General features: G+C 38.6%; 1 protein-coding gene across 3 annotated transcripts in view; it reads right to left on the bottom strand.

Annotated features, from left to right (window-relative positions):
* Positions 1–8,564: 8,564 nt before the first annotated feature.
* hipk3a (homeodomain interacting protein kinase 3a) overlaps positions 8,565–25,599 on the bottom strand; it is a 66,049-nt gene continuing 49,014 nt past the window's right edge. The window contains exons 5-19 of one of the 3 annotated variants that reach the window (XM_062036218.1): positions 24,255–24,378; positions 23,236–23,355; positions 22,661–22,747; positions 22,306–22,490; positions 20,985–21,150; positions 20,493–20,613; positions 20,257–20,351; positions 19,885–20,036; positions 17,013–17,174; positions 16,578–16,922; positions 16,263–16,424; positions 16,046–16,134; positions 15,860–15,961; positions 13,920–14,068; positions 8,565–13,626 (exon numbers count right to left, since the gene is read on the bottom strand). In XM_062036218.1, the coding sequence (XP_061892202.1) occupies positions 13,069–13,626; positions 13,920–14,068; positions 15,860–15,961; positions 16,046–16,134; positions 16,263–16,424; positions 16,578–16,922; positions 17,013–17,174; positions 19,885–20,036; positions 20,257–20,351; positions 20,493–20,613; positions 20,985–21,150; positions 22,306–22,490; positions 22,661–22,747; positions 23,236–23,355; positions 24,255–24,378 (2,617 nt within the window). In that variant the 3' untranslated portion in view covers positions 8,565–13,068. Of the gene's footprint in view, positions 13,627–13,919; positions 14,069–15,859; positions 16,135–16,262; positions 16,425–16,577; positions 16,923–17,012; positions 17,175–19,884; positions 20,037–20,256; positions 20,352–20,492; positions 20,614–20,984; positions 21,151–22,305; positions 22,491–22,660; positions 22,748–23,235; positions 23,356–24,254; positions 24,379–25,599 lie in introns of all 3 variants that reach the window. The other 2 variants (XM_062036216.1, XM_062036217.1) reach the window with 2 other exon arrangements.

Here is a 25,599-nt window from a genome sequence, read left to right as displayed (position 1 = left end):
TGAGATCAACTTCAGATCCATCTGTCAATTATACGTTGTATTTTTGTTTGTTCGTTTTAGGCCCTTCTTTTAAAAAAAAAAAAAAAAAAAGACAGCTCAATTTTTTATATGGCAAACACAAAATATGCAACATTTTCCCCCAAAAAATATCTCAAAGTGCAATATTTAATGTGACGTAATTGGAGCCTTGGATAGGTCAATAATTCATAATAACATTGATTTTCATTCATTATTTTTTTTTTAAAGAAAGAAACAGCCTGCATGGCAGCTTTGTGTTATTAGAGTAAACATTGCAACATTTTCTTGTTACATTTCACCTGTTTGGTCTTTCATACCACTTGTTATGTTTTTAATTTTTTTAATCGTATTTTAAAATGGGTCGTTAAAAATTGACCTGCGGGCCGCAAATGGCCCCCGGGCCGCACTTTGGACATCCCTGCCCTAAGAGATTGCCACAGCAGTGTTAGTACTGTATGATGGAGCAACATGTACAAATGATGCCCTCACATTTCTGACAGCCCCCTCATACAGGATATGTCTGGCTAGAACCGGCACCGTTTAAGACATGTTAATCCCATTTTTCATCCATCCATTTTCTACCGCTTGTCCTTCTCGGGGTCGCTGGAGCCTATCTCAGCTGCATTCGGGCAGAAGGCGGGGTACACCCTGGACAAGTCGCCCCCTCATCACAGGGCCAACACAGATAGACAGACAATGATTATACGTCTGTGTTTTTTAAAATTGACTTCTAAACGTTTCAGAATAGTTGCATTTGTAAATTGAGACAACGTTGATGTCCAACGTTAAAACCACACGGTCGGTCGGGAAATGACCAAATTTCAGTGGCGTTGACATTCAATGAATGTCGTCAAGAAGAATAACAAACTGCATAATTAGTTACATGGCTAAATTAGATAGATAAGATACTATGGGATACATGTGACACTCACTGTTGACAATGAACCTTTCCACTTACCTCAAGTCTTTTTTGTTGTTGTTGTGTTTATTCAGTGACACTTCTCTGTATGTTTGGGATTTTTATTTTTGTTGTTACTTATTTTTCCTTTTAATTAGTTTGTGTGATTCTCTATCTGCTTGTGGTGAAGAAGAAGAAGACAGGACATTGCTACCCATTGTGACTGAAATGTAGGACGGGTGGTGGGAGAGGGTGTTATTATTTTACTTGTATTATTATTATTATTATTTATTTTATTTTTTGGGGGGGACAACCAAAACAGTGTCTGTTTTCTCAGTACCTGTATCATGATTTCCCTATCAAATAAATACATAAATATTATTTAAAAAATAAAAACAAACTAATTTAAGTTTTTACATGTTGATTGACAACACTAAATTGTCCCTAGCGTGTGAATGTGAGTGTGAATGTTGTCTACCTTACGTTATCTATAGCGGGGGTGAAACTGTGGGACAATGTGAGCATATAAATGAAACTGACTTCTAGCCTAAGAGTGTTCAACCTTCCGCTAAAAAAAAATGTGTTGTTGGGAAACTATCAAAAACATGACTAGTTGTTTGGACTATCTCAATTGTGGGACACAGGTGCAAAATAACTCACTGTGGAATAAGGGACATAACACACCAGACAAGGCTTCAGAAGATGAAAGATACCCAGGCAAGATGGAGCTAATCTCATGGACGCTCAATGCTATTATATCCATATTGGTGTATATATACTGACTTGTCATTATCATCCATTATTACACTACCGTTCAAAAGTTTGGGGTCACCCAAACAATTTTGTGGAATAGCCTTCATTTCTAAGAACAAGAATAGACTGTCGAGTTTCAGATGAAAGTTCTCTTTTTCTGGCCATTTTGAGCGTTTAATTGACCCCACAAATGTGATGCTCCAGAAACTCAATCTGCTCAAAGGAAGGTCAGTTTTGAAGCTTCTGTAACGAGCTAAACTGTTTTCAGATGTGTGAACATGATTGCACAAGGGTTTTCTAATCATCAATTAGCCTTCTGAGCCAATGAGCAAACACATTGTACCATTAGAACACTGGAGTGATAGTTGCTGGAAATGGGCCTCTATACACCTATGTAGATATTGCACCAAAAACCAGACATTTGCAGCTAGTATAGTCATTTACCACATTAGCAATGTATAGAGTGTATTTCTTTAAAGTTAAGACTAGTTTAAAGTTATCTTCATTGAAAAGTACAGTGCTTTTCCTTCAAAAATAAGGACATTTCAATGTGACCCCAAACTTTTGAACGGTAGTGTATATGTTTTACTTGTTCTGAAATTGTCATGTGTCCATCAAATATGCTGTTGAAACTTGGACTATATAACCAACATATACAACCAACATATATAACCAACATATAAGTTGATTGTAAATTAGGGGCGGGACATGGGTAAGCATTCTTGCTTTTTTTCCCCGTATCCCTTTTCAGTGGGTGCTGTTGCACGTCTGTCAAATTACAAAGAGTGATGAAGTGTTGCTATACAAACCCCGTTTCCATATGAGTTGGGAAATTGTGTTGGATGTAAATATAAACGGAATACAATGATTTGCAAATAAATGTCAACCCATATTCAGTTGAATATGCTACAAAGACAACATATTTGATGTTCAAACTGATCAACTTTTTTTTTTTTGCAAATAATCATTAACTTTAGAATTTGATGCCAGCAACACGTGACAAAGAAGTTGGGAAAGGTGGCAATAAATACTGATAAAGTTGAGGAATGCTCATCAAACACTTATTTGGAACATCCCACAGGTGTGCAGGCTAATTGGGAACAGGTGGGTGCCATGATTGGGTATAAAAACAGCTTCCCATAAAATGGTCAGTCTTTCACAAGAAAGGATGGGGCGAGGTACACCCCTTTGTCCACAACTGCGTGAGCAAATAGTCAAACAGTTTAAGAACAACATTTCTCAAAGTGCAATTGCAAGAAATTCTGGGATTTCAACATCTACGGTCCATAATATCATCAAAAGGTTCAGAGAATCTGGAGAAATCCCTCCACGTAACCAACATTGAATGACCGTGACCTTCGATCCCTTAGACGGCACTGTATCAAAAACCGACATCAATCTCTAAAGGATATCACCACATGGGCTCAGGAACACTTCAGAAAACCACTGTCACTAAATACAGTTCGTCGCTACATCTGTAAGTGCAAGTTAAAGCTCTACTATGCAAAGCGAAAGCCATTTATCAACAACACCCAGAAACGCCGCCGGCTTCTCTGGGTCCGAGATCATCTAAGATGGACTCATGCAAAGTGGAAAAGTGTTCTGTGGTCTGACGAGTCCACATTTCAAATTGTTTTTGGAAATATTCGACAACGTGTCATCCGGACCAAAGGGGAAGCGAACCATCCAGACTGTTATCGACGCAAAGTTGAAAAGCCAGCATCTGTGATGGTATGGGGGTGCATTAGTGCCCAAGGCATGGGTAACTTACACATCTGTGAAGGCACTATTAATGCTGAAAGGTACATACAGGTTTTGGAACAACATATGCTGCCATCTAAGCTTCGTCTTTTTCATGGACGCCCCTGCTTATTTCAGCAAGACAATGCCAAGCCACATTCAGCACGTGTTACAACAGCGTGGCTTCGTAAAAAAAGAGTGCGGGTACTTTCCTGGCCCGCCTGCAGTCCAGACCTGTCTCCCATCGAAAATGTGTGGCGCATTATGAAGCGTAAAATACGACAGCGGAGACCCCGGACTGTTGAACGACTGAAGCTTTACATAAAACAAGAATGGGAAAAAATTCCACTTTCAAAGCTTCAACAATTAATTTTTCTCAGTTCCCAAACGTTTATTGAGTGTTGTTAAAAGGAAAGGCCATGTAACACAGTGGTGAACATGCCCTTTCCCAACTACTTTGGCACTTGTTGCAGCCATGAAATTCTAAGTTAATTATTATTTGCAAAAAAAAATAAAGTTTATGAGTTTGAACATCAAATATCTTTTCTTTGTAGTGCATTCAATTGAATATGGGTTGAAAGGGATTTGCAAATCATTGTATTCCGTTTATATTTACATCCAACACAATTTCCCAACTCATATGGAAACGGGGTTTGTATATGTCTGTCTGCCGGAATAAATAAATAAATTCATTCATTCATTCATACCTGTGATGAGGTGGCGACTTGTTCAGGGTACACCCCGCTTACCGCCCAAGTGCAGCTGAGATGGGCTCCAGCACCCCCCGCGACCCCGAAAGGGCCAAGCGGTAGGAAATGGATGGTTGGACATGTGTTTTAAAAAAGCTGGTTTCAACCAAATCCATACAATAATTGAGTTTTTAGTGCATGTAAAGTACATACTAAGTGTGTGTGTATGGGGTGGCAACGTTGGGTTCATGGTGAGATAGGGGCCCAAAATGTGTTGCTCCAGGACAAATAATGTGTGTGTTTGTCAACATCACAACCGGCGTGGCCACCGCTGCTGCTCACTGCTCCCCTCACCTCCCAGGGGGGTGAGGGTGATGGGGCAAATGCAGAGGATATTCTCACCACACCAAGTGTGTGTGTGACAATCATTGGTACTTTAACTTTTTAAAAGGTTCAGGGATGCTGTGCAAAAGTGTTTAAGCTCAGGAGCTAGGCTCCCCCTGGTGGCAGCTGAAGGAACATCCATATGGTCCATGCTGGTCATGCAGTCAAATGAAAATACTCATTAGGCTCTAATTGGACTCGTTTTTCAATACATCACGGTGCAATGGTTGCATTGTTTTGCAATCATTAGTTAAGACCGAGAGAAAGAGAAAACACATTTAATTGATCTCAATAACAAGAAAATGTCAAAGTTATGTTATTCATTAGACTGCTGTAGGAGGGTGGGTCGATTCAAATATCCACTGAATGATACCAGCCACTATGTTGTCATAGCGTGATATGAAGGATATATTTTCACAAATATCGATGTATATGGTTTGTTCTTTACTGTTACCTTCATATTATTGTATTCATATTTTGTTTATGTTGCGATCGTTCATTGGAGCGGAGGTCGTGACAAGCTTAACTGAGAACTAACCGCTAAAGAAATACAAATACCTGCCGACCGTGTGACTCCATTGCGGCGCTCCAACAATGATCCAACTACCAACTACGTCGGGGGTCAGCAACCTGCGACTCTTGAGCGCCGCCCTAGTGGCTCCCTGGAGCATTTTTAAAAAAGGATTCAAAATGGAAAAATATGGTGCAAAATAGTATAGTATGTTTTTTGTTTGAGGACAAACATGACACAAACCTTCCCAATTGTTAGAAAGTCCACTGTTTAATATGTTTGTGTGTATGCTTCACTGATGAGACTATTTGGTGAACATCGTTTGGTCCTACTCATTTTGGCGGTTCTTGAACTCACCATAGTGTGGACTGTGACGCAACAGTTTGTTTACATGTAACATCTTCCACTCCTTTGTCTCATTTTGTCCACCAAAAGTTTTATACTGTGCGTGAATGCACAAAGGTGCACTTTGTTGATGTTATTGACTTGTTGGAGTGCTAATCAGGCATATTTGGTCAGTGCATGACTGCAAGCTAATCAATGCTAACATGCTATTTAGGCTAGCTGTATGTACATATTGCATCATTATGTCTCATTGGTAGGTATATTTGAGCTCATTTAATATCATTTACTTATATCCTCTTTGTATATCATTTAGTTTTGCATGTCTCATGACACATTATCTGTATGTAATAATGGCTGCATGTCAGATAGTTTTTTTGTGTGCCATCAGCATCAAGGGTTGGAATTGGGGGGTTAAATCACCAAAAATGATTCCCGGGCACGGCCACTGCTGCCCACTGCTCCCCTCACCTCCCAGGTGGTGATCAAGGGTGATGGGTCAACTGCAGAGAATAATTTCGCCACACCTAGTGTGTGTGACAATCATTGGTTTTTTAACTTTTAACTTAATGTTGTTCCAGACCACAGTAAACATTACCAAGCTTGCAAAGATTGTAATAAATCTATTAAAAGAAGACAGCCTGCCGTTGCCTTTAACTTGTACACACACATCTACACCTTTGGCCATTAAACGCCAGTCATTTCCAAATGATCTCACCTTCTGATTAGCCTCTGATTTACTAATGCTTTTTAATGTTGTAAAAATGTGTAGAATAAATACTAACTTTCAACATTTCTGTCTACACTTTCTGTCAATCAAGTCATAGTCATAAAAACATAGTCATTTTGATAGTAGGCTATTATAGCTAACATAGACACTTACGTCCTGTGTTGCCTTCAGTATAACACTTATATACGGCTTTTCATTTTTTGCGGCTCCAGACGGATTTTTGTTTTGTATTTTTGGACCAATATGGCTCTTTCAACGTTTTGGGTTGCCGACCCCTGAACTAGGTCGAGAGACAGGATTAAACAGTCCTCAAGTACCCATTAGGTCAGGGGTCGGCAACCCAAAATGTTGAAAGAGCCATATTGGACCAAAAATACAAAAACAAATCTGTCTGGAGCCGCAAAAAATTAAAAGCCATATTACATGTGTCATGAGATATAAATTTAATTAAGATGACTTAAAGGAAACTAAATGAGCTGAAATATAGCTACAAATGAGGCATAATGATGCAATATGTACATATCGCTAGCCTAAATAGCATGCTAGCATCGATTAGCTTGCAGTCATGCAGTGACCAAATATGTCTGATTAGCACTCCACACAAGTCAATAACATCAACAAAACTCACCTTTGTGCACTCATGCACAACGTTAAAAGTGTGGTGGACAAAATGAGACAGAAAAAGTGGCATAAAACACGTCCTAGAAAGTCGGAGAAATGTATACATGTAAACAAACTATACGGTGAGTTCAAGGACCGCCAAAATAAGTAGGACAAAACGGCGCTCGCCAAATACTCGAATGAGTGAAGCATATTTAATATAAACAGTGTGATTTATAACAATTAGGGAGGTTTGTGTCATGTTTGTCCTCCTACAGAAACCATACTAAAACAAAAAAATAGATTTTTTTCCCCCTCATCTTTTTCCATTCTTCATACATTTTTGAAAAATCTCCAGAGAGCCACTAGGGTGGCGCTAAAGAGCCGCATGCGGCTCTAGAGCCGCGGGTTGCCGACCCCCGCATTAGGTGAAAAACCTAATTACTAATCACCCACAGGTGATGACCAGAGTGGTCAGAAGCAGAAATTAAGCTACTGCAGGACAAGACATACGGAATTAGTAGTGGAAACCAAATAAGAGCGCAAAACAGGAAGTGAACCAAAAACTGAAAAATGACCCACAAAACAAAAACAAGACCTGGCAACAAAGGGGAAATATGTTTTGGATTGTCTGTTGATTTTATTCTGCTCAAACAATTGTATGCTATAAAAATGTCAATGAAAATGATTTCATTAATATTGTTAGATTGTTCATATTTTTCAATAACTGTACCCACTTGGCATCCATTGTCACCCAAGAGGGGTGGTCCTCACATCTGCGGCCCCTTCCCAAGGTTTCTTCTTTTTCCCAATTTTGGGCTTTTGGAGTTTTTCTTGCCCGGATGTGGGTTCTGATCAGGGGATGTCGTTGTGGTTTGTGCAGCCTTTCGAGGCACTTTTGATTAATAAAGTTTGGTTGAATTAAATATTAACAATATACAGTACAGTCCAAAAGTTTGGACGCACCTCATTTCAATTAGTTGTCTTTATTTTCATGACTATTTACATTGTAGATTGTCACTGAAAGCATCAAAACTATGACACGTGTGAAGTGAAAACAATTTCAGGTGACTACCTCTTGAAGCTCATCGAGAGAATGCCAAGAGTGTGCAAAGCAGTAATCAGAGCAAAGATGGCTATTTTGAAGAAACTAGAAAATAAAACATGTTTTCAGTTATTTCACCTTTTTTTGATAAGTACACAACTCCACATGTGTTCATTCATAGTTTTGATGCCTTCAGTGACAATATACAATGTAAATAGTCATGAAAATAAAGAAAACACATTGAATGAGAAGGTGTGTCCAAACGTTCGCCCTGTACTGTATATTATTTACACTATTGGTGGAAATTGTGACATATAATTCAATTTGTTTTTATTGTATACATGCCATTAGGTGCTATATCCCCATGCTTTGACAATGACATCACTATTTTGCATTTCCCCTTAACTAAGAAACTCTGGCGCAATAAAAACCAAGCATGCTACAGATAGTCCACGCAAACTAAAATTGTTCAACATTCTAACGATACAGAACTAACTATCTATAATACAAATGTGTGTTTGATAAAAATGTGAATTTTAAACTTCTCTACATGCTGAACTGGTTTTTCCCAGGCTCCTTCCAGGTACAGCAGAAAAAGTGTCGCAAGTTTGATATAAAAATGGCACGAAAACAAACGACTCCATGATTGGGAATCGGTTCTCATTAACTCAAAAGAGACGTTCATAAGACTCGACGCAATCGTCACTTTACCAATATAGTGAAATAATGGGCTCTTATTAAGCAAAACCAGTCAAGTTTACCAACATTCCAATTGTATTTTAGAACCTGTGGAATCTGTTCAAATGTTGCAACCTACACAAAGTTAATAAAAGAACGCACACACATTCAAGCAATTGAAGCAAAAGGTATTTTTATTTTAAAGTGAATCTCGACATTGTACACCATCAATTCATAATTTGACATTCACCATCAAGTCACCAAGAAGGAACCCGCTTTTTTGTGACAAAGTACATAGTAAGGCCTGGTCACACTAGATAACTCACAGAGGGGTCGCAAACTGCTAAAACACACAAAACAGCCAAACAACAATAATTTTCCCAGTCCTCATTATGTTGTATATTGCACAGTGCACTTGCTACATGTCAAACTAGTGTAGCGTTCAGAAACACACAAAATCAACGAGAAAAAACACACAAAATGACCCACTGTGCCTACAGAATTGACTACACAAAAACCAAATAATTAAAACAAATTATAGTTTGAGTCAGAGGACTTTTTACCTGTAGTCTGTACCCAAATAAGTGTCCACACATACATTTATGATGAGTTAATTTAGACAAGTGCCTACAAGCGAATCAACAGGGGGTTACGACGCATCACGATACTAAATTTGACAGAAATGTTCAAATCTTTGTTATTTAAGGCTGCCAGGCTCCATGTGCCTGTGAGACTATGTGAGCTCTTTTGTGACTTTAGCGATGCAACATTCCATGCGAGGCTGCACAGATTATCTGGGCTACATAATCCAGCCAAAGTGGTGGAGGATTATTATGGGACATCACTGGAACTGGAACCTATTTGCATCTCATCACAGGTGTTGAGCTGACCAACACAACTGAAGCCATGTCCTCACCAATACGGTTGTCTTTTTAACCCTTGTGCACCCCTTGGGCCTGAAACGGACATTACGTGTTCCTAATTGTGATGTGATTGTTTAGTTCAGGGGTGTCAAAATCATTTTAGATTGGTGGCCACATGGAGAAAAATCTACTCCCAAGTGGGCTGCACTGGTAAAATCACAGCATAATAACTTAAAAATAAAGACAACTTCAGATTGTTTTCTTTGTCTAAAAATAGAACAAGCACATTCTGAAAATGTACAAATAATGTTGGGGTTTTTTTTTTTTTACACTTACATGTTGCGGTTAATAGTATTCTACCTTTGTCGTTATTTGTGTTGGACTTTCACAATATTATGTCAGACCCACTCGACATCCATTGCTTTCGGTCTCCCCTAGAGGGGGGGGGGTTACCCACATATGCGGTCCTCTCCAAGGTTTCTCATAGTCATTCACATTGACGTCCCACTGGGGTGAGTTTTCCTTGCCCGTATGTGGGCTCTGTACCGAGGATGTCGTTGTGGCTTGTACAGCCCTTTGAGACACTTGTGATTTAGGGCTATACAAATAAACATTGATTGGTTGATTGATTTATACTTTCTGAATAAATTATGTGATAATGTTCATCAGTCAACTCATTGATTTTAATTGTCAAATAATCAAGATTAAAAAAAATATCAAAATCAAATTACAAGACGTTTTTTTATGTAGTTTGCTCATTTTCCTCGACTGGTGCACTAATTTTTTTTTTAATTTTTTTTTTTTACAGATGTAGTATAATCTACAACGAAACAAATAATTGCTATTGCGACATCTAGTGGACACATTTAGAACAGCAGTTTCATTCATTCAAAAATTTCGGCTCATTTTTATACTTGGCAAACTCATCTCGCGGGCCGGATAAAACCTGTACGTCGTACGTTTGACACCACTGGTTTAGTTAAAGGTTAGAAATCTGATTTTTTTTTTTTTGCAAACAAAATTGCATAGTTTTTTTATCGTAAAGTTGTTGGAACATGATATAAATTAAGTAGGAAAACATTCTCTTAAGAACTCCTTCAGCCGCATTGACTCCAATTAATAATCCTGGTATATAATGGTTTTTCCATGAAAACTGAAGGAATTGCTCATTTTTGCCAATTGGAAATACATGAATATATTGTCTTTCAAGTCTTTGAAATAAAATAAAAACAATTCAAATAAACCTAAAAATCTAAAACTATATCAATAAATACATCTGAAGTTGTTAAAAGATTTCAAGAGTTGGAAGTAAAAAATAAAAATTGTATGACTGACATTACTTATGACACTTTTATGAGCAATTCCCTTTGGGATGCTAAGAGTAAGTGTGTACAGTCAATCCTAAGGTTGCACAAAGAGTTATTGACTTATAGGTTTTGGTTTCATATTGTACAAAACATCCGTGTTAATGTGGACATGACCTGAGATACTTTTAAAAGGGCCGGCAATGGAGGAACAGAACAATTTTACTGGACCACAACACAGGCACACATATACAAACAAACACACTAAATTGTTGGCTGCACAGTGCAACCTCTCATTTGTTTTAAGGTTATAACAAAGTAGCAAATTGGACATATATAAAATATATCTATTACATAAGCAACATCGCAAAACCATTACAATAAATATATGATAATTAGGCAACTTTAACTGACGGCTAAAGCATTTTGGAGAAAGCCCTGATTTAAACACGATGTATGGTAAAACTGCATTTGAGTACTATCACGGACAGAAAACTCTCTCGGCCATCGTCATTCCGTCCCCACAAATACATTCAAAGTGTGACGGTAAAGCTAAATTTAGGTCCTATATGTCTTTGATTACTGCACGATGTTCTTGGTGAGCGCAATAAACATTCCCTGACTTGTACTTTTGACCGATTCTATGTTTCTAAAAAAAATAAAGTTTTTAAAACATTCTGTTGGTGATGTTAAAATTATGGGTGGATCCTCTGAGGAGAAATTAATACACGTTTGCCACTCCTATATAATGATAGACATCCTCCATCAGCCAGTTTGGAGAAAGGCACTCGTTTTGTACAGTACAACAGTTGCAAATACAGCCCGATATGGAAAAAAGCCAAGTCACATTGCAAATTATACCAAAAATAAGTGAACACCCCACTGATTACAAAATCTAAGAGTGAGCTCAGCCTACGTTTCAAGGTGAAATACTGATGCTAGGCGCATGCGCGTGCGCGCACACACACAAAAAAAAATGCTCAATTTCCATTACAGCAGTTTACAAATGACTTCAAAACAATGTCGCCAGTATAAAGAGGCACTAGCATGTAAGGATAGCATTCAATATACTCTATGATCAAATAAAAGCCATTTCTATTGTCACCACAACTACAATACATACAAGAGAATTGCAGGCTTGCATGAGATTAATCCTCTAAATTCACAGCTACAAAGTGGCAGATAATCAGTACATAGCAGCGTCATGTCTAAACATTCCATATACAATTTGCTAAAAATATCTCAGAAAAATAAAACCTCAACCCCATTTTCTAAAATAGAGATCTGAGAATATATTTCAATGTCTAACTGCAACAGTTTACTGGAGGCAAAAGAACAAAATAGTATCAATGTGCCTCAGAAATGATTGATGAACAATGTCTTTGGTGCTGATTGCCGAAGAAGACCAGCTGAACAAGTACAGACGCAGCACAATAATTAAAAACATGAATAGAATAGCAAGACTACGCAAATCCACCCTGACGGAATGTAACAAAACTGAAAGGCTTCAATACAGATAAGGTTTGTCTAGCACAGAGACGTCCATTACCTTAAAAACCCAACAAAGTTACTGTTCTAAGTTACTAGGTTATTTCAATACACAAGGAAGCTTTTTAAAATAACATAAAATACACTTTTTTTTTTTTTTTAGGTCTAAGCAACTCCCAAACTTTTAAAAACGGCAAATCTAAGTAAAATGAAAAAAACAAAAACACAGCAACCCAGAGGCTAGATTGTATTGCAGTTACAGTAAACAGTGACAATACTGTTATGAATTAAGTACTATAGTGAGTACAAATTGATTATCAAAATATCAAATCACTCTTTATATACATAAAAAATGCATTCAGTCAAAGCCCTAAATGTGCAGCCTGTAGCTTACATATAGCCATACTTAGCAAGCAAACTAAAGTTTTCCCATAATCCAACATTTGAAAGTAGAATCCTCTTATGTATCCAAAACAACCATCATTTTCAGAGTCTTAATTGTAAGTGCTGCAAGTGACATCTTGGACTCTGTTGTTAAGGCACTGGCTGATGGCAGCAGCAACAAAAAGAGAAGGGCCTTCCATCCTGGTTAACACAAAAGCAGCATGGCTTTAACAGAGCTGAGTGGTTTGCACATGCTACAGGGCAACAACACACGAAGGGAAAGGAAGCCACATGACACGTTTTTGTCTCTCAAAAAATAACGTCACAGAAGTTAACATGCAAAGGAAATTTTCTCATCACCATTTTGATTGCAGTACTTAGTTACTAGCAGACATAATTTTACAGGTTCAGAGGTCTGACAAACTGAATCACTGACTATTAACCTTCATATTATAGAGGCTGTGAAAGTAGTTGTCCTCCACAAAAAGAGACAATGTATTTCACCCTTTTATCTTATTGGTTTCATTATCACAGGTGTTTTTGTGCTCTGATGGATGCTCTACCTGCCCATGTAGCAGCCCCACTATGTTTACCAATGGCCTTTCTGACCCAAAGGGACTGCTGTGGCCCCGCACTGCTCCTCAAATATAAGAGAACTGAGGGTGGTGACTGAGCTTGGTAGGACTCAGAGGGAAGCCTGTGTAGGTGGCTGGTGGGGCCATGTATGGGTGAGGATGTGGAAGTAGAGGGAAGGGAGGCTTGAACTGATGGGGGTGGTGGGCATAGCCGGGCTGTTGATGTGTGTGGACTGTTGGTGAAGAGAGGAGCCTGTGTGGATGCGGAGCAGGGTAGCCAGGATGCTGTGAGTAGCTGCTGATGCCCATGGTCACCTGGTGGACTATGGTGCCCCCCTGGGCGTGGGAGAGGTTGTAGCTGTGTTGCAGCAGAGGAGGATGAGAAGTCAATAAAGGGTGTGGGGCCGTGGTAAGGGGGCCGCCTGGTGGGTAAGACAACAAGGTGCGAGTGGGCAGACCCTGGGTATGTGCGTGGGGGGCACCTATTGTGCATGTAGGGCTGCTGTGCGGCAGGTGTGGGAAGTTGTGTGTGTGGACAGTGGGGGGAATGTAAGCGTGCGGACGCAGTGGCCCATGGTTGCCGTTCCACTCTTTGTTGTTGTGGTTTGAAACGTACGGCGGCACCTGATGGAGGTAAGAGAGGGAGGAAAACGATAACTATTCAAATTCTGACCACTTGGAAATTATCTCAGTTTTATGAGGCAAAATGGTTTTCATCACAGCATATGTGCCATATTTGTGAAGTCTATTGTGTTGCTGGAAATTCATCCAAATGTAAACAAATAAAAAAATGCCTATTCCTACAATTTTATGTGGTAGAAAATGAAACTCAAATCCATCTATTAAACTGAAGAATAAATTGGTGTATACTTGGTAGTCAAACAACTTAAAGCCAAAATTAAGGGGAAAAACAGTACCTGTCCAAATCCCAGGGGGTGCTGCTGCTGCCCAGTGACTTTTTGTTGCCATGATAGAGGTGTGGATTGGAGGAGGGGGAAGGAAGAGGGAGTGCTCTGTTGTCCTGCAATGGTGCAACGCCCTCTGGATCGGGACCAGGACTCTGAGGCTAGTAGAGAAAACAAAATCATCAAACCGGTAGATTTTACTCCTGTAAAGCATAGGTGTCCAAAGTACGCCCGGGGCACCATTTGGTTATGGTTGTAGTTTATTTTTGAACATTCATACAATACAAATGGTGGATAAAAGTTATTTTTTTAACTGCAGTTTTTATTTGCACTTGGCATATTGTAAAAATAAGGTAAACGCATTATTACTGAGATTTAAGAATGATAACGTGTTACCCTAATTTGCTTTGTCACTTTAACAAAAAGCTTAAATGTCAATATTTTGTTCTGAAAGTAGCCATTGTGGGAAACATTTGGACACCCATGCTGGAAAAGCTTGATTTTACTTTAAATTGCAAGAACAATTTAGTCCACCTGACTTGTAAAGCTAAAGACAAGGAATATTTGAAAGTAATGAAAACAAACATCAAACAAGCATGCACAAATACTGTATATCCTGGAGTTACATTTGGAGAACACAGTCACCATTTAACTTTAAATACAGATAGTACAATATGTCTCTCCACCCTGTAGGCCACCACTTAAAATAGTAAAAGCAATTCAATTGAATTTCTCTTAAACCCTGAAAAAAATGTACAACTTGCTCACGTTTAGTGTTCAGTCCAGGAATGTTTGAGCATGTCACAAAAACAAACGTCATTGACAAAGCACATGCAATAGACAACTAAGCTCAATCATGTAATCGTTTAAAGATTTTTTTGTTTTTCCTATGCAGTTCAATTAAAAAAGGAGCATCTAGAAAAGTGGAAATTTAAAACAGAGTACGCATTTTTTCTTATAAACCTCCACACAAAAAGAAACATTCATTAAGAAATGCATCCATCTTTCCCTCCAATGAGTTTTATTCAATCTCCAGTTTTTTATAGTTTTTTAATTACCATAAGTAATGGCTGATCACATGTTTGCTGTCACTATTACTATGACATGTATTAGAGTACATTTTACATTATGCAGTGTTATACATTTACTGTACAGAAGCTTTTGAAATTATAATTATGATGTAGGAATAAGACTTCTGGCTCTTCCTCTGATAACTCAGTTTTGTTGAATGCCACTCTGATGGAGGGAAAGTCATTATAGTCAGCAAAATAAAATATTACTACTTTGGATACATCTCAGAGAAACAGATAAGAAGTGAGGTCAGGCCTCAGCTTGTCTATGATCACCTGTTTAGGCTTCTATTGCCCACTAGGGGGCGGTGAGCCCCTATTGGTTCCTTCTGATCTGCAGAATGGACACCCAAAGCATAGGTGACAGAACATGGGAAACCTTTGGGTATGTTGGTAAAGGTGAATACATACAGAATAGAAGACTGTCTTTGCCTGTAATGATAACATTGATTTCTAAAAATACTGAATTGTAGTTATATCCTCACAATTTGGCCCACAGCACCAAAGTCATTTCAAGTGTAGGTCTAAGTTGACAAGTTAGGAAAAACAACATTATGACATTGTTTATCCGTGAAATTTTGCAGACCTCTCGGTCAAACTTTTGCTGGAGATTTAAATAAACAAATCGGCAAAAACATTTCCCCTAAGATTGTTCAAAAATCCAGATTGATTCAATGGTGCAAAATTATGTAATGTTAGTACTGAGCTGTTAGAATAGAACACTGATGAGAAGCAAATGTCACCAGGACTGTAGCCCAAAGTGGATGTACAACATTTAAAACCATGGACCCTACCATGAAGACTATTTGATGACAAAATAAAACAGTATACCACAAAGACAAGAAAAACAGTTGTAGGCTGTAGAACAATGAAAATACATACCTGTTCTCTGTAAATGCTCCCCTATCCCTTGTATGTTGTTATTGTGCATTCTCATTGGTGGAACCACCATGGTCCTAGCATCCCGAGGACTCCTACCCTGCACTGCAGAGGATGGTAATGGTGCTACCAAAGCAGCAAAGGTTGGGCGGCTATTGTGATTGCCACTATCAAGAAAACAATACGGACTGTTGCCATGAGGAGATGCCGACGTATTGGACGTAGGGGAGCCCTCTACTATTTCACAGCCACTCTCATGACCATCATCTTCAGACATACTGGACACAGAAGATAACAATACATCCACTTAGTTGGTACAGTAAAATATGTGTGTGACTGTACTTCGCATCGGTGAACGGACACCTAAATTATTTGGACAACAAACAGCCACAAACTACAACGTTACCTGTTGTGTGTTTTGCAGGGTGAGGCCGACGGGCTGGAGTGAACAGAGTTGGATGCAAAAGAACTGGTGCTGAGGCTGCTGTCAGGACTGCTAAGGGAACACACTCTTTCCATTGTCACACTGGTGTTTCTGCATACCTCACATACACACTGCTCTCCACACCTACGTTGAGAACAAAACAGGTTATTGTTCTTGGAAACCATAATTCCAATGTGGCTATATCAGTACAGGAGTACAAGAGATAATATGTAAATGCATTTTATCCAACATCAGGTGTTTAATTTTTTTCACTCCAACATATAAAAAGGTACTCACTTCCTCAGACAGCACAGTTGTGGTTTGTCATCCTCCCCTTCTTCACCATCTGTTGTTTCGCTGTGGATGCTTATTATGCTGGGTGCCGGACTTGATGTGTCATCCATGAGAAGTGCTACATCTCGCTGTAAGTCCTTGTTTGATGCATCCTCTTTGAGGCAGTTCACATCCTCTTCAGAAAAATGCTCCTCCTCATCTGAGTTTTGATTTTCTTGCTTCTGGGTTTTCACTTGAGGAACCTCCCTCTGAGGTTGACTACTTCCTAACACTCCCACACTGACAGCATTGGCCATTTTGGGAGATCGACACTGTGATGCGTGGATGTTAATTGGGTGGGATAGGTTCCTTTTAAAGGAAAGAATTAAAAAAATAATTAAATGTGTGTGACTGAAACAACAGAAGCAAAGTATTGCATAAATGAGCAAAAAAGCACACCTGTTGTGATGCTGCCTGTTTCTTTTATTAGTTGGCTGGGGCCACACAACATGTGCAATGCCAATGTTGAGTGTCTGATGTGAAGAGACAGCTGGCATCTGATTGGTCAGGACAGGCTGCTGAATCAATGGTCTGTAATGCCTGTTGTGAGGACGTACTTTCCTGAATAAGATTTCAAAAAGTGTGTTGGGGTGGAGGGTATACTTTATAAGTGTTATTTTATTTCTTTATAATAAACAGGTATGTATGAAAACACAATAAATAAGCTGGAACACTGATCTCTACTGCTACTAATTTGTGTAACTTAAAACAAAATGTGTTCATACAGTATGCCTGCTGGCCTGAGCGATCTTATTTTTGTGAAAATTGTTCATTTAAAAACGCCAGCGCTATTAAAAGGTATAAGAAATAATTTGCCTCTTGTTTGATTACTCAATGTCTTATTACAATATACATGCAAGGACTGTCGCAGCCATACAGTACGTGACCAAGTCGACCCAGCCCTCCACATGTCCCTGCACGGTCTTGTGTGCCGCCAATCGCTTCTATCCGCTGGAGTCACAGGAAGGCATTGTGGCAAAATGATCGCTGAGATAAATTGATATATGTCCTCACAAATATTGATAGGAATATGAAGCTTTAAATGCATTGGCAAACAAGTGAATTGTGTGTCTCTGCCTCGATCTTTGAATCATTGTTAAAATCAAATGTAGCCGAGCCCGAATGTGTGGTGGTTGGGGGTTAATTCTTCATATGTCTCTGATGGGCACATCAATCAGTCAGGAGTGAAAGTTGACACTTTTTTCCATGAACTTTTACCCACCACCACTTGTGTGTAGCTAGATATCCACAGTATCCACCACGTCAAAGTCAGATTTGATACATCTCATCTTTGCTGTGAAAAAGGGCGTACGACAGATTTTTGTGGGTATGTAAGCTTTGTACATGAGGTCCCAGGTGCGTATGAGGTATGTTGTGACAAAAAAAACCTGGCTAGCAAGACTTTCATCTGAGAATTTTATTTTATTTATTCATTTTTCTGTAGTGGTAGCAGTAGCTGACAGTTGTGGTGGCCACAGCAGAAATAGCTTTGTTAGTCATGCCAAAAAATGTGGCCCTGTTAACTGCTGCCTACCTTTAATCGCTGACTTGTAATTAGCTAATAGTGTGTGTGATTTCACCACATTGATGCCCATTGAGCAAAGTTTGGAGGTCTTTTTGCACATGTTGCAGAATGCCAGACTCTGGGTTTACATAGACAGGCTTTAACCAAGTTTTGAAAAGTTAGCCAGCTACCCACTTTTGCTGAAATTTGCAGTTTCTTATTTTTCTGACATGTATTTTAATTTTTTTGCTTTCGCCACAACATAAGCATGTTCACAGGATGTAGCATTCCAAGCTTCCGGTGTTCTGACTCTGTGCACCGGCCGCAGACAATATTCAATTAAAAGATTCCGCCTGTCAATTATCACAGTGTACCTTCAATCGAAATGATTAAACTTAAACCCTCTACATAAACATCCAATTCTGAATTAGTTGATCAATATAATCTACCCAGAAGTCACTATTTAAAATGTAGCTCTTCAAACAAATGCATATCTTCTGACTACATGCCTTAAAATAGTCACACAGTGGAGAATACATATTCCAATCAGGATATAATTAAAAAGTTAAAACGTTTTATGGAATAATAAATGAACATCATACTAGGAATGGCAACGATGCATGTGTTTGAAAATAGATGATTGATTTAAACATTTTAGAAGAAGACATTCATAATCATATTTGGAAAAATGCCAATAAGCCATATAAATGCATTAAAAATAAGCTGAGACAAACAATGAATATATTGTATTTTACTCCCTCACAGTTGTATAAAATGGTAAAGTAGATAGCAAGTTATGTGTATAACGTGTCACACAGCTAAAGGAACTATTATTCATTTACTGTGGGAATGTCAGAATAAAAGTGTTGTGGTCCGTTGTGAGAATTGCCTTGTTTGTTCATCCTAGGCCACTGTAGGTCACGCGAGATGCCTGCGCCATGAGAGTTGACAATATTAGCCGAGTTAGCTCGTGTGTCGAACTGGAAACTGAAATTAAAAAGTCGCTTCTGAAACAAGCACAACTTTCTTATTAACACGACGATGTCAGAGTTGAAAGCTACATGCCTACGTTGACGAAAGAATGGCAAAGCCTTTAATTTTGCCATCCATGAGAGTGTCCGCTATGGAGGCAGCGTTCTTTTGGACCTTACCAGACCTCTTGTATTCAGTCTAAAAGCCAGAGAGGAAGACAAGAAACACACAGACAGACGTAGTAAATTAGCGATGACCGGCGTCCGCAAGGCTATTAGGTTCATTTTAATTTATCGCATTATCAGCCCAGTCCTACAATTGTATTACATTTTTAATGCCTCTGGACATTGTATTTAACGCTTTTTAAAGCCATTTAAGGCCTTAATTTTCGCAAAATCCATTTAATGACTTTTAATGTTCTGCAGAAACCCTGAATAAGGCAACAAGAAGTATCCCACACTTCTCTTTTGTAAATCTGCACAGCAGATATGGACATCTACATCAACAATATGATTTGCCTGAGCTGCTGGACATTAAAAAAAAAAACAAAAAAAAAACAAATTATAAAATTACTACTATTTTTTTTTTTTTTTTTTTTTTTTTTAACTCTGACCGTCCCGGGGGCCAGATTGCGAACGCTGACAGGCCGGAACCAGCCTGCGGGTCGTACTTTGGGGACCACTGATAAGTAGATTTAAACATATATTTAATTCTGAAAATTGGAAATGTAGGATAAGGACTTCCAAAAGAATGCAAGAGGGAATTGTCTGATAAGCAAGGAATTCAGGAACTTACCCCCAGCTGCTGATCCTTGGAGGGCCGGCTATGATGTCATTGGTAATGGACTGGGCTGGCGGGACCGGGTGAGAGGGAGTCACACCCACTGCAGTCATCTGTGGCCAGGCAGCTTGGACTAAGAGCTGCTGACCCCTGCTAGACCAGGGTGGCTATAGGACAAGAGAAATAAATTCTAAATGTGGATGTGATCAGGAATTGACCCAGATGCCAGATCCACTAGTCATGCCTTATGTTAAGTTAGGAAAGAAAAAAAAAAAAAGGACAAAAATGCTTTTCCCCAGGTTTCCAATTATATTTATACTTAGAAAGAAAGGAGCAGTTTGAATGGTTCTACTATTTGTAAGAGTAAAGTTTTAATGTGTGTCTTACCTGTGTTATTATGCTAGGCCTCACTGGAAGGGGCTGTATAGGAGGTGCCTGGGGTAGCAGGGGAACTGAGTACCCGACTGATTGGTTAAGGTTACCTTCAGAAGACCAAAAAAAACAAAAACAAAGGTTAATCAGAAAATGTTTATGGCACATTTACCTTTTTTGGAGTAACGAACAGTTTTGCAAAACTTTCTAAGCCCAGCAAATCACTATTTCCAAACTATCCAGCAACATACCTTGGATGTTGGAAGGGCAGAGAAGAATAGGTGGGAAAGAGTCACTGCATCCAAACTGTCCATTTCTTGCTGTTAAAGCCATCCCAGGATGCAACACTGAAGGAGCGGATTGGGTAACAGACTGCATTGAAATAGTATAAAAGCAGTCAGTAGGAGAGCAGTAGATGGTAGCATAATATGATGAGGTGACATCAAAGGTGTAATTTATTAGGGAGTTAAAACCACTTTTCAGTACTTTTTTTTAAGTGGATACTATTGTGGTGTAAAGGGTAACTACACTGATCTGCAACTTAGAAATATTTACCATTTGTATCTGCATTTTAATTGCCAATATCCTAATGTTTTATTGTTTAACCCAAAGTTATGTCATTGTATACAGTACACAGTACACTACAAAAATGCAAACAAGATTTGTGTCGATATGAATAAAATAGCAAAGAAAGCATCAAAAGAAAATATGTCTTTTAAAACAGAACAATTCCAAAATGTCACCTGTGTGTGAACTGGTATGTTGTTGTAGCCCAGAGGGAGGCCAGAGGAAGCAGTTGGGCCCATAGGGGGTCTTGAGAAAGGAATGGTGTTCTGGTTCAAAGCATCAAAAACTGTGCTGTTGGGGCGGCCGTGACACATGTCCATGATCCGAAAAGATGACTGCACACTGGAATAGAATAGAGCAGAGTAGACATTAGATAAAGTATATGCTCTGAATTAAGTTTATGTGCACAGTTAAGCTACTGCTACAGCTGAATAATGACGTTTCATTGGGCATCTAATTTAATAGTCAAACTTGTGTTAGCGACCACAAAAATGTATTATTCCGCATAGAAAAGTAACATTATACAAGTGGTCTATAGTGGCCACTTGTATAATGTGGCCTCGTTCCAATTATTTTGCCATTTTTACTCTCTGTAGCGGCCACTAGTATATCATTTTCTGCAATGATGCATTATGTTGATGGAGGACTGTCAGCTTTTTTAACAAAGATATGTTTAGGATAAACTTGCTACAATACAAATTGTTTTTTTGTTATGTCTTCTCCCCGTGACTGTGTGGGTTCTCTTCGGGTATTCCGGCTTCCTCCCACCTCCAAAGACATGCACCTAAGGATAGGTTGATTGGCAACACTAAATTGGCCCTAGTGTGCAAGTGTGAATGTTGTCTATCTGTGGTGGTGACTTTTCCAGGGTGTACCCCGCCTTCCGCCCATGTGCAGCTGGGATAGGCTCCAGCACCCCCCGCAACCTCAAAAGGGACAAGCGGTAGAAAATGGATGAATGGATGGAATTGCGTTCTTTCCAATTTTGGTTTAATAATTTAACAAACAACAGCTATTAACAATGATGCTCGCTTGTGCTTTAGGTGAACCTGCTTCATACTTTGGCATACGTGGCTGGCGATGCCATACGTACACTTACATCCACAGATACGTATACAAATATATCGTTTTTTATCCTGTGCCAAACAGGACTTCACCTCATTTGTTTCTAAATATTTCAACAAATTAACAAGCAGCAACAAATCTAAGTGAATCATCGTTATTTACTAATCCTCTGCTTTCAATCGTTTCCTGCTTCATTGTGTTTGTTCATCAAGGCTCAAAATGGTTCCCAACCGGTCTATAGTGGCCGCATTTGCGGTTTCCTTTGAATTGTTACGATAGACCGATTTATAATTTAATTGTCTCTAATGTGTAGTGTACTGAAGGAGACATTTTGTCTTATATTTGAACTCGCTAGAATCTGTGGAATATTAGGGAAATAAGCAAAAATGAAATGCATCACACTTGGTGTCTGTCAGTTTCAGTCAGCCTTACTGGTTACTGTGGGGGTGATCCAACAGATGAGTCATAGTGAGGAAAGGGTGACTGAGGATGTTGCAAGGCACAGTTCTGTCCTCTGCATCGACCAGCAACATGGTCTTCAATAGAGAGACAAATTCTCTCCTGTCTGCCTTATCAGCTTGCACGTCACTGTTGTCAGGACTGAGCATTAAGTTCACCTGGCAGGAGGATACAATGAAATGGTAAACAAAGAACAGTTCATATGACAATCACTGTCACCAGTTACCTAATAAGGTATTTCAGTTAGGGACAGTTCCTTTGAAATAAGATCAGGAGGCTAAAACTTACATGAATATGAGAGCATTATTATCAGCCTGTTGGGACTTACGTGTGCAATGTCATCCAGACAGCTGAAGATATATTTCCTGGCTTCTTTGGATTTAAGTCCTGTCTCTTTCTCATGCTCTTCTGTTGTCTGGAGAAAAACACCAGTATCAAAAATAAAATTAAGAGTCTCAAAGAACAAACAAATCATATTATAATAAGGAATGTTAGAGCTGGATGAATTGCATACATTCACTATCACTTTGGTTAATCATTACATATTGATTTGAAGTATTGAAATTAATTTAAAAAAGGATTTAGAACGAGCTCATCAGATACATGGTCTTTTTTCCATGAGAGGTGAAATCACCTCCAAAAGTGGGACCTGTGTAGTGTAACAAAGCACTACAGTTACAACTTCACCTTTGTATTACCAGTGTATTGATTGAGGGCCCATAAGGCAAAAGGGCATAAAAAAAGAGAAACAAGTTATTTCTTAAACCAACGCATTGTTTTGAAAGAGACTAACTACAGTTATGGTATGCTGTGAAAGGACCAAGTTCAGTTTGGACCAACTATAAAAAACAACTACGAAATATGAAGGTGCAATCTTGTGTATTTTGATTTGTGTGCAAGTACTTTTAATCTCCAGGAGGCATAGGGCGAGTCTGAATCTTTGCAGAAAAAACGAGTGGTCTTGGTGCCCTTGTTAAGCAGATGCTCTGCAGGAAGGCCCTGGGTCTGCGAGATGTATCTGATCTGAGCAAGTCAAAACAGAAAACAGGTTACAGCAAAGAGAAAATAATAAATGCAGTGGTGTACTGTTTAAGATTGACAGGGAAAAAACACTACTAAACAATGTCATTGGGTCAAAATACAGATTCACAATTACAAATTGTAGTTTCACAGATACATTTACACCCGAGTCAAGTCTTTAGAATTGTTTTTCTTTTCTCTGTTTTCTCACAACACAAACACTGACCAGCCAAACAGCATTGTACTCGAGAGCAATAAAAGTGTGCAAATGGTTCATCACTGTGTGTATCTCTATAGTCTATGACCAAGCTTACAGTTATAAATACATTTTGCTGTGTAAAGCAGCAGCAGTGAGATTTGGCTTAAGGCAGCATGCTCTGGGTGCAATGTGCAAGCAAAAGTGAGTCCTGGCATGCCCACTGTAACAGTTGCACAGACTGATTGCGCGTCACATATTTTCACAAATGGAGAAGATTGTCCATGTATTTCTTTAACAATTCATAATAATGTGAAAACATGAGGAAAACATGTAATCCTGCGTTCATCTGTGAATCTGCTCAAGTAGGAGTCCCAGTTGTAACATTAAGACCACACAAAACTGGAAGGACTGTCACAGATTTCCAAGAATAATTTCCAAATTTCATGCTGGATTTGTGGGATTTCTGTCATACAGTGAAACAGACATCAAAGAGGAGACTAACAAAATAATTAAGGGCGTAATGAAAACTTTAAGTGTTGGTATACTATTAAATTACATCTCCAATTGCAGCATGTAATTCGTATTTTTGGGTTATTTATTTAATTTTCATTGGGGTTACTGCTGTGATGTCTGTACATCCTCTTCTCAACCAATAGGGACTTTGATGAATGAGCTGTGAGTGTGTGTTAGTGAAGAATATTACCTGGTCATACTCTAGAGCACCCGGATACAGAGGCCAGCCGAGGAAGAGCTCAGCTATAACACATCCCAGTGACCACATATCAATAGCCTCACAAAATGGCAAGCCCAAAATAATCTCTGGAGCTCTGAAAAAGAAAAAACAGAGGCTGTTAAGAAGTATATCAAGTATAAGATTTCACAAGAGATCATCTTACAGGACTGCTCCAATATGTTTGCTTAGCAACAAATGGTCAGCATTTAAACTAGTTGCCGGGTATCCAAGATAACTGCCATGTTTAAAATAAAACATATCTAATGCTTAAGTAAAACAATATATACTACAAAAAACTAATTTAATTTATTAGTAAACTGCCATTTCTTCAAAGTACAGGTAGTTGATTTAAAGTAGTTGACTTTAGACCATGGGCCAGTAGCCTTTCGGAAGCCAAGGTCTACTTAGGAGTAATACCAAGGGATACCAATTTGATACACACTTATTTTACTTGTAAAGATATTTCATTATCAACAATTAATTATATTTATCCTCATGCCGGCAGACATTGACCACAATAATGAATTCTCAAAATAACTCAAATTATTTAATAAGGCATGAAAAAGATTAACATCAACATGCAACACTATTTCAATCAATAGTTATAATTGTATATTTTTTAAATGATCACTTCTACAACATTAAGAAAATCCCCCTGTTCTACTATAACAAGCCATCAAAATAAAATAAAAAATGTATCATAAACTGTGTTGCATGTACAAGTAATATTAGTCAATATTAGTTTCAGTTACCGTAAATGGTATTATGGCATGTGCAGTAGGCACTTTGGTTATTGTGGTGAGTGCTGCTTTTTTCAGTAAGTTTTGGGCATAAACTACTCTTCAAGTAACATAAAAGCATGACATTTACTTCATTTGCGTCTTTGTATATAATAACTCATACAGCTAATTGATTATTAGTTTATTATAGAAGTATGCTGCTATTGGAATATTAAATAGCAACTTAAGGGACTTGTGGAATTATTGCAGTGGTTTCAACAAAGTTGGCAACTACAAGCTTTGGAGAGAGCAGTGACCTTGATTTGAACCAAACAACAAAAAGTAGTTCCCTCCTTTCACAAGTGTCTTTTAACTAGCTTTGGTCCTTAAAATGTGAGTCAGACTATTAAGGTCTTAGTTCCCAAGGTGATGTTTCTTCTAGAACTGCTGGTGAGGAGCCAAGGACAAGCTACTCCACCTGCAACATGTCTCCATGACTGCCTACTCCGAGTGCCAAGGTTTTGCCATGCAGACAATACTTATCTTTGAATTAGACCATGTCAAAGTTAATTCATTTTTAAGATATTCCGTTTAAT

This window comes from Entelurus aequoreus, linkage group LG24 (assembly GCF_033978785.1).
Source record: "Entelurus aequoreus isolate RoL-2023_Sb linkage group LG24, RoL_Eaeq_v1.1, whole genome shotgun sequence".
In the NCBI taxonomy this organism is placed as follows: Eukaryota; Metazoa; Chordata; class Actinopteri; order Syngnathiformes; family Syngnathidae; genus Entelurus; species Entelurus aequoreus.
The sequence above is the reverse complement of the archived record's forward strand: the minus strand, read 5'-3'. Positions and strand labels throughout refer to the sequence as shown.